The sequence below is a fragment of the Phyllostomus hastatus genome, unplaced genomic scaffold (genome assembly GCF_019186645.2).
Source record: "Phyllostomus hastatus isolate PE091 unplaced genomic scaffold, TTU_PhHast_1.1 phas_scaffold_1674, whole genome shotgun sequence".
Classification (NCBI taxonomy): Eukaryota; Metazoa; Chordata; class Mammalia; order Chiroptera; family Phyllostomidae; genus Phyllostomus; species Phyllostomus hastatus.
In genome coordinates this window covers 13,761,989-13,775,872 of record NW_025334011.1, presented here as the reverse complement: position 1 = coordinate 13,775,872, position 13,884 = coordinate 13,761,989, and the positions used below count along the sequence as shown (strand labels likewise).

General features: G+C 42.5%; 1 protein-coding gene across 1 annotated transcript in view; it reads left to right on the top strand.

The window, feature by feature from the left end:
- LOC123831350 (amyloid beta precursor protein binding family B member 1 interacting protein) overlaps nucleotides 1–13,884 on the top strand; it is a 93,515-nt gene that overhangs the window by 55,766 nt on the left and 23,865 nt on the right. Inside the window, exons 6-8 of the mRNA XM_045858243.1 lie at nucleotides 1,231–1,390; nucleotides 2,735–2,856; nucleotides 12,002–12,088. Of these exons, the coding sequence (XP_045714199.1) occupies nucleotides 1,231–1,390; nucleotides 2,735–2,856; nucleotides 12,002–12,088 (369 nt within the window). The remainder of the gene's footprint in view (nucleotides 1–1,230; nucleotides 1,391–2,734; nucleotides 2,857–12,001; nucleotides 12,089–13,884) is intronic.

The window sequence follows — 13,884 nt, the reverse complement described above, 5'->3', positions numbered from 1 at the left end:
AGAGTAGAAATTGAAGCGAGAGTATCAGATGCTTCTGGTTAATGGCCTTGTTTCCAGGACTTCTCTGCTGGTTGCGTGTGGAGCAGTTGCGGTCAGCACAGGCAGGAAGCTGTCTGGAAAGAGGACCAGAGCTCCTCCTTCCTCCACGGGCAGCACTCACAGACAGACCCTAACTTCCAAGGGGGGCTAACTAGAGTAACTCCCACTTAATTAGGCAGGATCAGGTTAGCAGGCACATTTCCGCTGTTGCTTTTGAAGACTGGATATACACCACCATTATAACCTGTAGCACTTGTAAATAACAAACTACTGTAATTAAAAATACACTACAAATACACACATGTCAAAGAAAACCCAAACCCTAGCTGCATTACTTCATCATCTAATTTTGTTGTATTACATCAGAATGAGGGTCTCCCTTAAGGGTCAGAAATTTCAATAACTTTATGAGTTGTCTGAGAAAAAGCCAGAGAAATCCTATGTGCTTATTGGAGATGAGTAAATGCGGCTCCCACCAAACTCTCTAGATTTGGAATAACTACCAATCTGACTGTGACCTCAGTTCCAAAAGTCAGTCAGATCACTAATTTTGCCTGCATTCTTCCATAATGGCTTCTCTCTCAGTCTACCTTATTTCACGTAATGCACCTCTGATCTCAGCTGCATTCTGCTGTGAGGCAGCCTGGCTCCCAGCAAGGCTCTGTGGTGACGTCACGTCGCTGTGCACTCCCTACCTTCAAAGAATCACAGGCTAACCTACTTAGTCTTACCTGTGTCTTAGATCTCTTGGGTTGCATGAAAAGGGACCTAACTCCAGCTAAGCAAAAGAGAAAAATTTATTACAAAGATACAGGTGTGGCTTTCAGTCACAAAGTGCTTCTGGCCTCCAGGATGAACCTGAGTAAGTAACAGACAGATGTCAGGAAAACAGGATGTTGGCACCTCTTTGGTTCTGTTTGTCTTCAGCCTCCCTCACCAGAATGCAAAGCCTCTGAAGCCTGGGCAAGGGCTTTGTTTATTGTATGTTTGTCTTTTTCATAAGTTGGTTTCTCCACCTCTGTATTCCTAGCACCTTAAACAAGTGCTCAGAGTGTGAGTTCATGTTGAATTCGTTGGTGGGACACAGTCTTACCTAAATGAGCAGAAGTAATAGCAACTTTGAAATCTTAAATCTTGGTGGCCTTCTTCAGTCACTGAAATTTAGTGGTTGCTCTGTGGCTTTGTCCTCAGCTGGTTGTCAAGGTGCACATGAATGATAACAGCACGAAGTCGCTGATGCTGGATGAGCGGCAGTTGGCCCGAGATGTTCTAGACAACCTTTTTGAGAAAACCCACTGTGACTACAATGTAGACTGGTGTCTTTATGAAATATACCCAGAACTACAAATTGGTAAGTCCCCTCCCCAGCTATTGGCTGTACTCCAAAAACCTGTGGGTTTGCTTTATTATGGGTTTTGGTCTGTTATTCACAAGAGTTTGGTTCAAGGCCATCAAGACTTCCCATACATCACTTCCCTTCTGTCAGATTCAGTTCTGCCTCTTCATCTCTTTGTGGGGAAGAGACTCGGATCAGAGCAGGTGGCTAGACCTTGGGGAACGCAAGCATTATTGTTGTCACTTCTCTAGTGGCTCCTCAGGGAAAGAAAGTGACAGGATGATACTTCTTCCTGCATGCTTAGTAAGCTGAGCAGATGGTGGGAGGGCCTGGGTATCTGTCAGCTAATGTCTCTTGAGAGTTTGCTTTTTTAAACTATATGTAACTCTGCCCCACATCAGTGTCCATTTCCCCTTTCTCCCTCCCCCCAGCCCAACATCTGACACTTTGTCTAGCTCAAGAGGCTCTGCCCCAGTGAGCAGAGTACTGTTGAGAGAAATTGTTCCAGAAAAAAAGAAAGAAAATTTAAAAAATGAAGAAATACTATTACTTCTCATCCTTAATACCACTCTCAGAACAATTGTCTCCCAGGAGAGCTTGGTGGAATATAGAATTGCCTGTTTCAGAAGTTTTGGTGAAATTTTCTTTTGGAGGAAATGGCTTATACTGAAAGAAACTATTGAAGTTTTCTTCAACTCTGAGTCTAGCAGAAACATCAAAACCTTCCTTTATGTTTAGCTTTGGTTCCAATATTCATGTATTGTTATTAGAGTTTAAGGAGTGATGTTTTAGAGTGCTTATAACAATTTCATCCATAGTTGTTTAAACCAATTATTGCCTAATTATCTTCCATACAGATAGGGTGTTTATCTTTCCCCAGAACTATTTTCAATCAAAAATGCCAATATGAAAAAAATGCCACAGTTGATCATTATCTCTGTGGTGTAGGTCCCTCTGCCATGTTTTTTATGGAAAATAAGTTGGAAGCCCTGGCTGGCATAGCTCAGTGGATTGAGTGCGGGCGGCGAACCAAAGTGTCGCTAGTTTGGCTCCCAGTCAGGGCACATGCCTGGGTTGCAGGCCATGACCCCCAGCAACCGCACATTGATGTTTCTCTCTCTCTCTCTTTCTCCCTCCCTTCCCTGCCTAAAAATAAATAAATAAATAAAATCTAAAATAAATAAATAAATAAAATTATAAAAAATAATAATAATAAGTTGAAGATCTGACCCTGAAGAATAAATGTAATGGGGATGTTACAATGTGACAGCGTGTGAGAATTAGGAGGTTCTGAAAACCTACATGAAGTATAAGACATTGCGCTTAACTCAAAGTGGCTTGTTTTTCTTGTTTCATCAGAAAGGTTTTTTGAAGACCATGAAAATGTTGTGGAGGTCTTATCAGACTGGACAAGAGACACAGAAAACAAAGTGGTATTTTTGAAGAAAGAGGAAAAGTATGCTGTATTTAAAAACCCCCAGGTGAGATAACTTGGATACTGTTAAGCCATATAAAGTATGGAGGATTTTTTTTAATGTCACCTGTGGACTGGCCACATCATTCACAAGCTCACGAAATATCACAAGTGTCTTCCTTTCAAAGAAACACACACTCAGTGCTTAGGCCACATATCAGCTAAGAGCCCATTGAAACATCCAGAAAGGAAAGAACCCATTTTGTTTGTTTTGATTCAGAACCCAAAACATATCAATCTCTTGACTAATCCTTCTTTTGGGTCCATATTTCTCTTTGGCTCCATTAACCCGGTGTCCCTTGGTGCACTCTGAGTCATTAGCGCTTCATATTTTGATGTTCTTTGCTGTTCATATTTGGTGCTTATTGATGCTGAGACCACAAAAAGAGCTCCTGGAAAAGGTACAACTTCCTGTGCTTTATTGTACAGTCCACATAACAAAAAAGCATTGTTCTCCATATTTGAAAACTTCCTTCAAGTTATGTGTCCAAGGATGTCACAGAAATACAGGCCTTCCCACTGTGGCCTCCAGCCAACTGTGATACATGAAGGTCAAGTGTTTTTAGGAAAGTCAAAGAATGTCAGACACAAAGGAGAGCCTTGGGGACATCCAGACACCTTTATATTTTATAAGCCAAAAAAACAAGTCTCATTTACTAGAGTCGGAATTAAAGGAGACTCTAGAGCAGCTTCCTCAGGAGAAAATGAGCTTTTCCTTACACTGCTTTTCTCTAGAGTCTTCTCTGGGTTGTATGGTGGCAGACTTACAACAGAGCAATAAACACTGTTGTTTGTGGCAAATATCGAAAAATAAAGGTACGAAGTTTTCAAACCACAACTACCTTCAATCCTGTGCTTTAAAGCCTAAATTCATTAGGGAGCCATCTAACCTAGAAGCTCATTTCTTTCTCACATACCAGTCCAGACTGGAAGATCTAGTAGGATGGTTCTGTCATCCTCGACAAGTGGCTTTCGTCTGTGGGTCCAAGGCAGCTTTCCACCTGGCCACTCCCCAGTGCGTAGGAGGGGAGTGCACAACCAGACTTCTTACTGGAAAGACCTGTAAATGGCCCTTTCACTTTTCTCATATGCCATTGACCAGAACTTAGTTGCATGTTGGTCTTGAGCTACAAGAAAAACTGAGAAACGTGGCCTCTATCTGAACAATGACACGCACCACTAAAATGGGAAGCTACTTTCAGAGCTGCCACTTGCACAGCTCCTCCACACCAAGTCTGTGAGGATAGTGCCCAGGAGTTGTGTAACATGACTATGCTACTATTAAATGAGAAGAGGAAGAGGAGAACAGGTATTAGTGGACACCTGCACTCTGCTACAGTATCTACTGAATTAGTGCACAAAACATAACTATGCCTGTGAATTTGTACCAACTAAGGGCACCCACTCAGTTACCACCCACATCAGATGTAGAGCATTAACACTGTTCCTGCAGCCTCCCGCCCCTTCCCAGACATTAGCCCCATTAGAAAGGTAATCACCATTCTGACATCTGGCACCTTTTACCCTCTTTTTAAACTTTATATAAAATGGAATCATATCATAGTGTCTTTTGTGTTTAGCTTTTTTTTATCCAACTTTCATTTGTGTTGTTGCATATAGTAGGAATTTATTCTTTTTTCCTGCCATTTAGTATTCCACTGTGTGACTACCAAAATATGTTTATTCATTGTATTATTGATAGACACTTGATTTGTTTACAGTTTGGGGATTTAACAAATAATGCTGTTGGGAACATTCTTGCATGTGTCTTTGACAAACATATGCAGACTTTCTCTTGCATGTAGACCTACGAGTACAATTGCTGAATCACAGCTTACGCATATATGTAGCTTTAGGAAATGGTGCCAAGCTGTTTTCCAAAGTGACCCTGTAACTTGCCCTCCCACTAGCATTGTATGAGAATTCCTGGTGCTCCAGATGCTGGTCAGCCCTTGTTGTTGTCAGGTTTGGGTTGATTTGGTTTTTATTTTTGGCTGTTTTTTTTACGTATGTAGTGGTATCTCCTATGATTTTAAGTTGAATTTTCCAGTTGCCAATGAAGAACCTACAGATGCCCTGAGGGGAAACAGGGCTCCAAGAAGATCTAGACTTCTCTCTTGGACCTTGGCCCTTTGAGTCGTGGTTGCCTCTGCAGCTCTCCAAAGCCTTCAGAGAGATTTTTTTCACCCAGCTTTTTAAGCTATTTTTGTGGAGCATTGGTCTAACTGCAAGCTACTGCATGGTAGAGTCAAGCAGAAATCTTCCTAATGAATTCTTCTGGATAATAGTGTATTTTTTAAAACCAAGTAAGTAGATTCTCCTAATTTACAATCAAATGTGAAGACCAAAATTGAAGTGGATGTATTTTTGAAGAGACTGATTTTAAGCATTTCTGTGTCTTCAATGTTTGGTTAAATACTCTATCTTCTGATCAGTACTCTGCACGGACAGTACTTCAGCAGGTTGACCTTACGGTGAGAGAGGCAGACTGTGGACATTTTCCAGGTTGTGTTAGCATGAGAAACTTCCTCCAGAAATTCTCTCCTATCTACCCTACCACCATCTTCTGAAGATAAAAATGTCCTACAATTTTCTTCTGAATCCCAAAGTTCATTAATTATATAGCTATGTTGTCTGTAAAGTCATTCACATGCTATTTCCTGTAAGGTACTGCAAGATTTTGTCATAAACATGTTCACTTTTCCTCTTCACTCATCCTAGATCAGGGCAAGATTGTTCTACAGTCAGTACCCATCAATAGGCAGAGTCTAAGTTTGGCCCTCAGCCCCACTCTATATGCCTCTGTGCCGTGGATATGTATTTTTCTGTAGGGTCAGGGCTTTGTTCTTGCAGAAAAATGATTTATGGACATAGAGATGATGAGTGAGCAGTATCTGCGGAAGACTATGATATGATGGAACATTCTGAAGCCACCAACAGTAGTCAAAGATACTGCTCATTGGATTTCCTGCCATCTGCCAAATTATTATTCTACTCTCTGTATAAAAGTATGTGCAAAGGCATGGCCCAGGCCACTGTTCCTGGAGAGCCCTGTGCTGTCTACCAGCCACCTTGCTTTACATGGCAAATGACATCCTCTGTGCCCTTAAGGGAACAAGGGTACATATTCTCAAAGGTCTGCACACGCAGGTCCCTGGAGTGCTTGAGAGTTCCGATTCTGACTTTGTCCTTGACATCTCCACTCATGATGCCAAGGTCAGTGCTCTTGGCCTACCCGTAGCCTGTTTGCTGTTGACATACACAATTCTTCAACACAATTTTTTAATTGAGCAAAAAATAATTTCTTTATATAAAAATTAGTGGATACCTATATACAATATGTTTTTTAAATGAAACCATGTGTATATGGTTGTATTCATAAAGATAAGTATATTAATCAAAAGCTATACCACATTAGCAGCATATCCAAATGCAAACAAAGATATTCCTCCGGATTCCATGTTTCATCAAGCATTGAAAACCACCAACCCTGCCCTGGCCAGTGTGGCTCAGTTGGTTGGAGCATCGTCCCACAACCAAAGGGTTGTGTGTGTTCAATTTCCAGTTGGGGCACATGCCTGGGCTGCAGGTTTGGTCTGCAGTCGGGCTGGTAGAATCCCTGGCTGGGGCATACGAGCCCCAGTCCAGACACAGTCCAGGCATCCAGCCGGTGCTTCTCTCTCACATCGATCTCTCTCTCTCTCTCTCCCCTTGTCTCTCTCTAAAAAGGAATAAGAAAATATCCTCCAGTGAAGATTTTTTTTAAAAAGCACCAGTCTTTTAGTTCTTTTCTTATATATTATTCTTTATCCACATTCTCTGCATCTGATGGATCCCTGGATTTTATTTCACTTTCTGTGTGATATTCTCCACAGATATATATCATTGGCTGCTGCTTTGGGAGTTGGACATCCCTTTGGGTGTCCAGTGTTAGTCCATCAAACCAAGAAACTCCTCACTCTGCACTTCCAAACAACACAAGTTTAGATAAATGCAAATAAGGCAGTGTGCAGCTTATTATAAATTTTGACATTTTAAAAAGCTAGCCAATGAAAACTAGCCACAGTCCAATGGCAATTTAATTCCCACCAGTATCCATTTAAAAAGTACATAAATAAGGGTTTTTTAAATAAGCTTTATATTTTAGAGCAGTTTTAGGTTCACAACAAGAGGGAGTGGCTGGCTGAGGGTCAGAATAGGGACTCTCTAAAGTGTGGGATCAAAACAGGGGCCCCTCTTACCCAGGCAGCTCGGCCCCAGTTGGGTAAAGTGTGTTGCGGCAGTAGACTCTAACTATCCGAATAAAAAGCAACGTTATTAAAGAAGCAGCTTCATTTCTCAATCTGGGTGTCATCAGGAAAGTTCTTCCCGGCCTATAGTAGTCACAGGTGGTCCATTTCTCCTAAGGGCCAGATGTTCAAATGGGGGTCTCCTGTAACCTAAGGGGTTTTGCTTTCCTAGTTATGCTTCATGTAGTCCTCCTATGCAAAGGCCAGTGAGGTTGCCTGAAACCAAAAGAGTTCTAGAGACTGTGCGTGGAGTGGGAGAAGGACTCAGTATTCACATTAGCTATTCTTCTTGCTAAAACCTAGAAGAATCTGTTTTTCAGAGAAGGTGTTGGTTAAGTTGACTAATATAAGGTTGGCTGCTTACTGTATCACTTTGTATTTCTTTTAATAACATCTTTTATTTTTCTGGCTTCAAAAGTAATATCAATTTATTGTTTTTAAAAAGTTGGAAAATGAGAGAGGAAATTTACATCATCCATAACCCCACACTCTAACAATAATTACTATTGATATTTTTGGCAATTTCCATTCCTTTGTTGGGTCTGTTTCTTAACTGAAATTCAGTGGTGGTTGTGGTTTGCTGTTGGCTGCTTGAGTGAGGAGCCAAGAGAGAAATAAGGGACACAGCTTCATTCTTCCCCTCAGGTGTAGAAGGGTGCCAACCTTCGTGTCAGACCTTACCTCATGCTGTCTTCCCTTCATTCCTTTCCAGCCTCCCTCTCCCCCCAGGTTCATCTTTACCTCCCAGGACTAGGCCCAGCTGGAGGAAAAGTCATGTAGTGATCACATCTTGGGTCCTCAGGATGGCTACAGCTTTAAAGGAAAGTCTGCTCTTGGCTTTGGTGGATAGGTCCTTTTACCAGCTAGAGCGGGTGTGTAGATTAGACTGTTGCATAAAACAATCTTGGGATCCCAGTGGCTTATAGCAACAGACCTTTCCTCTCACCTGTGTCCACAGGTCAACTGCCCTTGGCTCCAGATTGTGAGTCAGATTCATGTAGCTCCACACGTCCCTTATTGTCCTCAGCCCAGCAGCTACTTGTGACACAGTCTTCTCACAGTGACTGGCAAGAGGCCGGGAGACTGAGTGGAAACATGCCGCTGCCTCTCAAATTCTTGCTCACAGTTGATGCTCACAGTGTCCTGTACACACTGTCCCCCCACACCACCACCACCCTCATGCTACTGCCACAGCAAGCCACAGGGCCAAACCCAGCGTGAGTGGGACAGGGAAATACACACTTCCCATTCTAGGGGGGAGACTGCATGTCACCTGAACACAGGCAGCAGGAGCAGTCTGTCTCAGGAAAGAAGAGAAGAATCAGGGGTTGTGGTCTGGTCTTGGTCGGGTGTGCTGTGTTAACCGCCAGCTCTAGCCAGGCCAGCTCTTCACTGGTGGTCCAAAGATGCCCAGTGTTTAACCACTTCCGGGCCTTTGTACATGCTTTCCTTCCTGCCTCAAATGCTCTCCTTATTCCCTTTTTCCTATCTGAATGTTGAACATCTTTCAAGATCTAGTTCAGATTTGACCTCCTCTGTGAAGTCTTTCTTGGCCATCTTGGCCCACAGTGATTTCTTCATCTCTGAAAACATGCAGAACTTGACTCATTTTAAATTTATGGAGTACCTCCTATAGCTCCCCCATCTATAAATACGTACAGGGGTGGGCAAAAGTAGGTTAATAATAATAAATAATACAATAATAAATAACACAGGAGTAAACTGTTTTGCATACTCACAACTGTAAACCTACTTTTTCCCTACCCAGTATATAGTCATTCATATATCTACCTACTGTCTATTTAAATGTTTATCTTCTAAGGCCTGGCTAGCGTAGCTCAGTGGATTGAGCGCGGGCTGGGAACCAAAGTGTCCCAGGTTCGATTCCCAGCCAGGGTACATGCCTGGGTTGCAGGCCATAACCCCCAGCAACCGCACATTGATGTTTCTCTCTCTCTATCTCCCTCCCTTCCCTCTCTAAAAATAAATAAATAAATAATCTGTTAAATAAATAAATAAATAAATAAATAAATGTTTATCTTCTCAATATGATAGAAAGCTTCTTAAGAACAGAGATGTTTTACATGTAAAAGATACTCACAAATATTTATTCTTAGACTGGTAACTATTGGTTTGATTAACTCTTTATTCCAAGAAGGTGGTATTTAAATAAGGAGTGTATTTGCTGTTTTTTTCCTACCCAGCTATCCCAAATCTTGCATTTTCAGAAGCTTTAAGAAAAGGAATCAAGCTGTGACTGAAACTTTCATTTCCCATTTTAAGATTCTCTTGTTATTCAACTCAGATTGCCCACAGTTTCTTTTGCCACAGATAAATTAACTTCTGAGTTCTGCTGCTCGCTGCATAGCAGCTCACAGTGAGCTGGCTGACCACATGACAGGCAAGAGTTCTGGCCCAAGGGCAATCGGTCCTCTCAGCTCAGATTTACCTTGTGTTCCTGCATTTTCACTGGAACAAACACACAGTGTAGCACCGTCACTCTGGAGGGGAAAGAAGTTATTCAGAAGCTCAAAAAGAGAGGGGTCTCAGAGAAAGGCACAGCTGCAGATCCTGACTCATAAAATGGGGCCCTTTGCAGCTGGGGAAGACCCTCACCTGTCCCTGAAGAGAGTGATTCGTACTGTCCTTTCCCCAGATGAGGATGAAAAGCGCGTGCCGCGGAGTCTTCCTGGTGTCCTCTTTTCATCTCTCCACTCATCGTGATTCACGTTTCCAGACTCCCCAGCAAGCTGTGCTTGCTAGAAGCCCCCTCTGCATTCTCCCTTAGGACTAAGTCATCTCATTTTTTTTACTGTGGCAAAATACACATAGCATAGCATTTACCATTTTAATCATTGTTAAGTGTGCTCAGTGGCATTAAGTACATCCGCACTGTAGTGCTAGGTTCTCTCCTGTGGGATTTAGAGCAGAGGAGAATTATGAAAACCTCAAAGCTCTGGCACTGACTGGCCTTGGGTAAATTGCTTAATCCTTCTGTGTCCTGATCTATGAAATAGCAATTATACCTGTGTTGTGGGGTTCTTGAATGGATGAATGAAAGTGTACCTGTAAGGCCTTAGAGTTGAGTCCTGGCAGGTATCACGTGTCATCTATTATGGCTAGTCACAGTCTTCAAGCCAAACATGCAAAATTAAAATAGTTTCTGAGCCCCAGCCAGAAACAGTTGGTTGGAGGGTCATCCCATAACCGAGAGGTTGCAGGTTTGATTCCTGGTCAGGGCACATACCTAGGTTGTGAGTTTAATCCCGGATCTGGGTGCATAGGGTCCCCAGTCTGGGCGCTTATGGGAGGCAACCAATCAATGCTTCTCTCTCACATCAATGTTTTGCTCACTCCCTTCCTGTCTCCTTCCCCCGCCCTTCTCTAAAAACAATGAAAAAAATGTCCATGGATGAGAACAAAGGGAAAAAAAGTATCTGAACCCTATATGAAATGACCCTATCTGAAATCACCCTATATTAATTCACAATATACTATCCTTCCAAATAACAAGTAAAAGTTAAAAGTCTTAAATACACATTAAAAATAATTCAATAAGAATTATCAAAGGAATTGTACTTGACTTTTTCCCTTTGTTTAAGTTAACAAGTTGCCATATTTATATTTTCTATTTTTAGGAGATATCTTAATTCTGCAAATTTTGTTTGCCCACAGTTTGCTTCCTAGCTCTCCATCCAATATACATGTTCTCAAACTTCAATATGAATAAAAATCATCCAGGAAGAATGTTGGAATGCAAGATTCCAAGCCCTGACCCAGAGATTTCACTTCAGTATGTTGGGAGCTCAGTACCATGAGTTTTACAGAGCATCAGTGTGTTCTGGGGATCCCACATGGGAAAACCCTCCTATGGTGCAAATAAACATTTGTGTCGATACTCACAAGGGTCCTTAATTTCTTCACTGTGCTCCAGAGATATGTGTTCTAGTTTTCTCACATTTTTTCATGCATTATTTTACAAAGCCCTACATTTTCACTTAAAAATCCTCAACTATGACATAATAAGCACTCTGAACATTGATACTGCAGTTGTGAAAGTTATGTAAAATTTAACCCTTAGATGCTCACAACTTTTAAAAAAATGTTTGCATGTAACATTTCATTTCAGCCACCTCATTGATATTCATAATTAACAAAATATGATGCACAGATTTATACAAACTCTGCTTAGAGAGCACATGCCTGTCTTTGAGTGCCTAGTAACTAACCTTGGCCTTTCTTGCCTGGTTAGGCTGGGTCCCTCTTGGGAAATGCCCTTTCTGCTTCTGTCTGTCCTTAAGAGTTGCCAAGCCTCATACTCTGTGTTGTGATTGACCCACAGTTTGTTAAATTTAAAATTATTTGCCAACATTTATGAAAATCCAGACTTCAAGCTTCTCTTGATAAGCAGAACCTCTAGTCCACAGGCCGTGGACTCCTGTGTGGTGTCCTCCAGCCGGAGTGGGTCCCCTCCTGGCCCTGAGACACGGGCTCCAGCTTCACCGCAGCCCCCAGCTCTTCCCAGGGTAGTAGGCCCTCCCAGCTTCCAGCATTTGCCTTGTGTTCTAGGCCGTGGAATTCAATAGTCAAATGATGCCATGTCCTCTTTGCTAGTGTTTTTGGTCTGATGTTTGTTTCCTCGTTGATGGTGCACTATGGGAGGAAACAGTGTTACTTCTGCCCGGTTGTGCGGTAGGCAGCACACAGGATGCTCTGGTTAGGCACTTGGTTGACGGATAGCACACACAGTGGTTCCTAGCTGTTCCCACAGGCACATCTTCTCTCTCCAGCAAGGTGGTGACTTCCTGGCAGGCCAGCGTGGTGATGAAGACTAACTGATCAATCTTTTAATATTTTATTTAGAATTTTTATTTGGATAACAAAGGAAAAAAAGAAAGCAAGGACACAAATGAGAAAATGAATGCTAAGAACAAGGAATGCTTACTTGAGGTAAGTTTAACTTTGCAGAATAGAAGAAAAGAGGAGGATGTTAACCATTTTTAAATTTTTTGCATCTCAGAGCAATGGGTGGTTCTGAGATACACTGAAATTTTAACTTGGGCTTTTAAATCACATTATTACTAAAGTATAACTATTTAGATAATTAAATTGGTTTTTTGAGTCAGCAGTTAAAGGTATGGTTGTAGACAATATATTTTACTCTTCATGAAATTGGATTAGTAATTCTTGACTAAAAGATTTATGAGTCTGCATAAAATTCATCTCCTAACATTCATTACGAGTCATTACTAAAGTGCTCCACACAAGTCAGATGTAAGGATTTCCAGATTGCTCTGCAGTGAAGTCTAAGGCACTCTCCCAGCAGCCAGGTGTGGCGGGAAGCAGAGACCTGATACAAGGCTGGCTGTGCCTGTGACATCCCTGTGCTATTGTCCAAGAACCATGGTTTCTAGAATCTTACTGAATTGTTACAGAGGTCCAGGGGGTAGTGGACGCAGAGAGTGTCAGTTACTGTACAGATGTCTGTGGTCATCACCGTAGGGCTGTCTTCCAGAAGTTCACTGAGTGGCTGACTCTTTGAAACTCCTGGTGAGTTTTCACACAGCAGCTGTGCTGCCAGTGCAGGCCCTGCTCAGCATGCAATGCAGAAGGCCGCCAGACCTCAGTCACCACTGGGCAGGCACAGTGCGGCCCCAGACAGGTTTTCTTTGCCCTTCACAACCTCTTTCCAGGTTAGCAGATTTTGGGTTTCTCTTGATAAAACAGAAGACCTGGAGGTGCCTGGGCCCACATTCTCACTCGGAGTCAGTTCTCAGACGCTGAAGGGTGCTGGCCCCCACTCACCAGGGTCTTTCCCAGGTTCCCATGCATGTTTCTACTCCTTCCAGGCTCTCCCAGCTCTGTACCAGTGGGTCAGGCACCAGAGCCTTGCTGCCACACCCAGGGTCCTGAAAACACATTACAAGTTCTGCGTCCTGGGACCAGGATCACAGTGGACATTTACCAAGGAGACCCAAGAGAGGGAATGGGGACATTCTTTCTGCATTTGCCAAACAGACTCCAGGTTGAGCTGAGGAAGATAAGGCACCAGGTGTCCCTAGCAGCGAGGAGACTCAGGTTCTGAGCCTGTGTACCCAGCAGTGACGAGACTGACAGGCATGGGAGGGCTGTGGGCGTTCCCACACAGCCACAGTCTGTAGTGCTTGCGCATCAGCTGCTGAAAGGCAGGGACTGATTATGCCTTCATTCATACAGTTGCCCGAAGAGTTCTCGTCATAGGGCTGCAGCAGTGTTTTAAATGCTTGTCGTGCTATGAAAAATCAGCCCTATCCACTTTCTAATTTGGCCCAAAAATCTGATTCAATTTAAGAGATATTGACAAGACAACTAATACTAGCTAAAGCTGGAGAAACCCGGGGGGAATGTTAACAATAAAAAAACATATCCCAGCTTTACTACATATAAATGAACTTGAATGATGCAAAAGTAAAAGTTATTCTACCTTTATGAAACTGAATGAAAGGAGGTTGAGAGCTATAAAATAGAAAGCGAAAAAAAGTTTTGAGTATTTGAATTGGAAAATGGGATGATATGGAATTTTACTACATTGCCTTTTACAAGAAATTTACTAAGAATTATAAATTCGCCCTCACTGGTGTGGCTCCGTGGATTAGGTGTCGTCCTGTAAACCAAAAGGTCACCAGTTCAATTCCAGTCAGAGCACATGCCTGGGTTGCAGGCCAGGTCCCCAGTTGGGGGTGTGTGAGAGCCAACTGACCGATGTT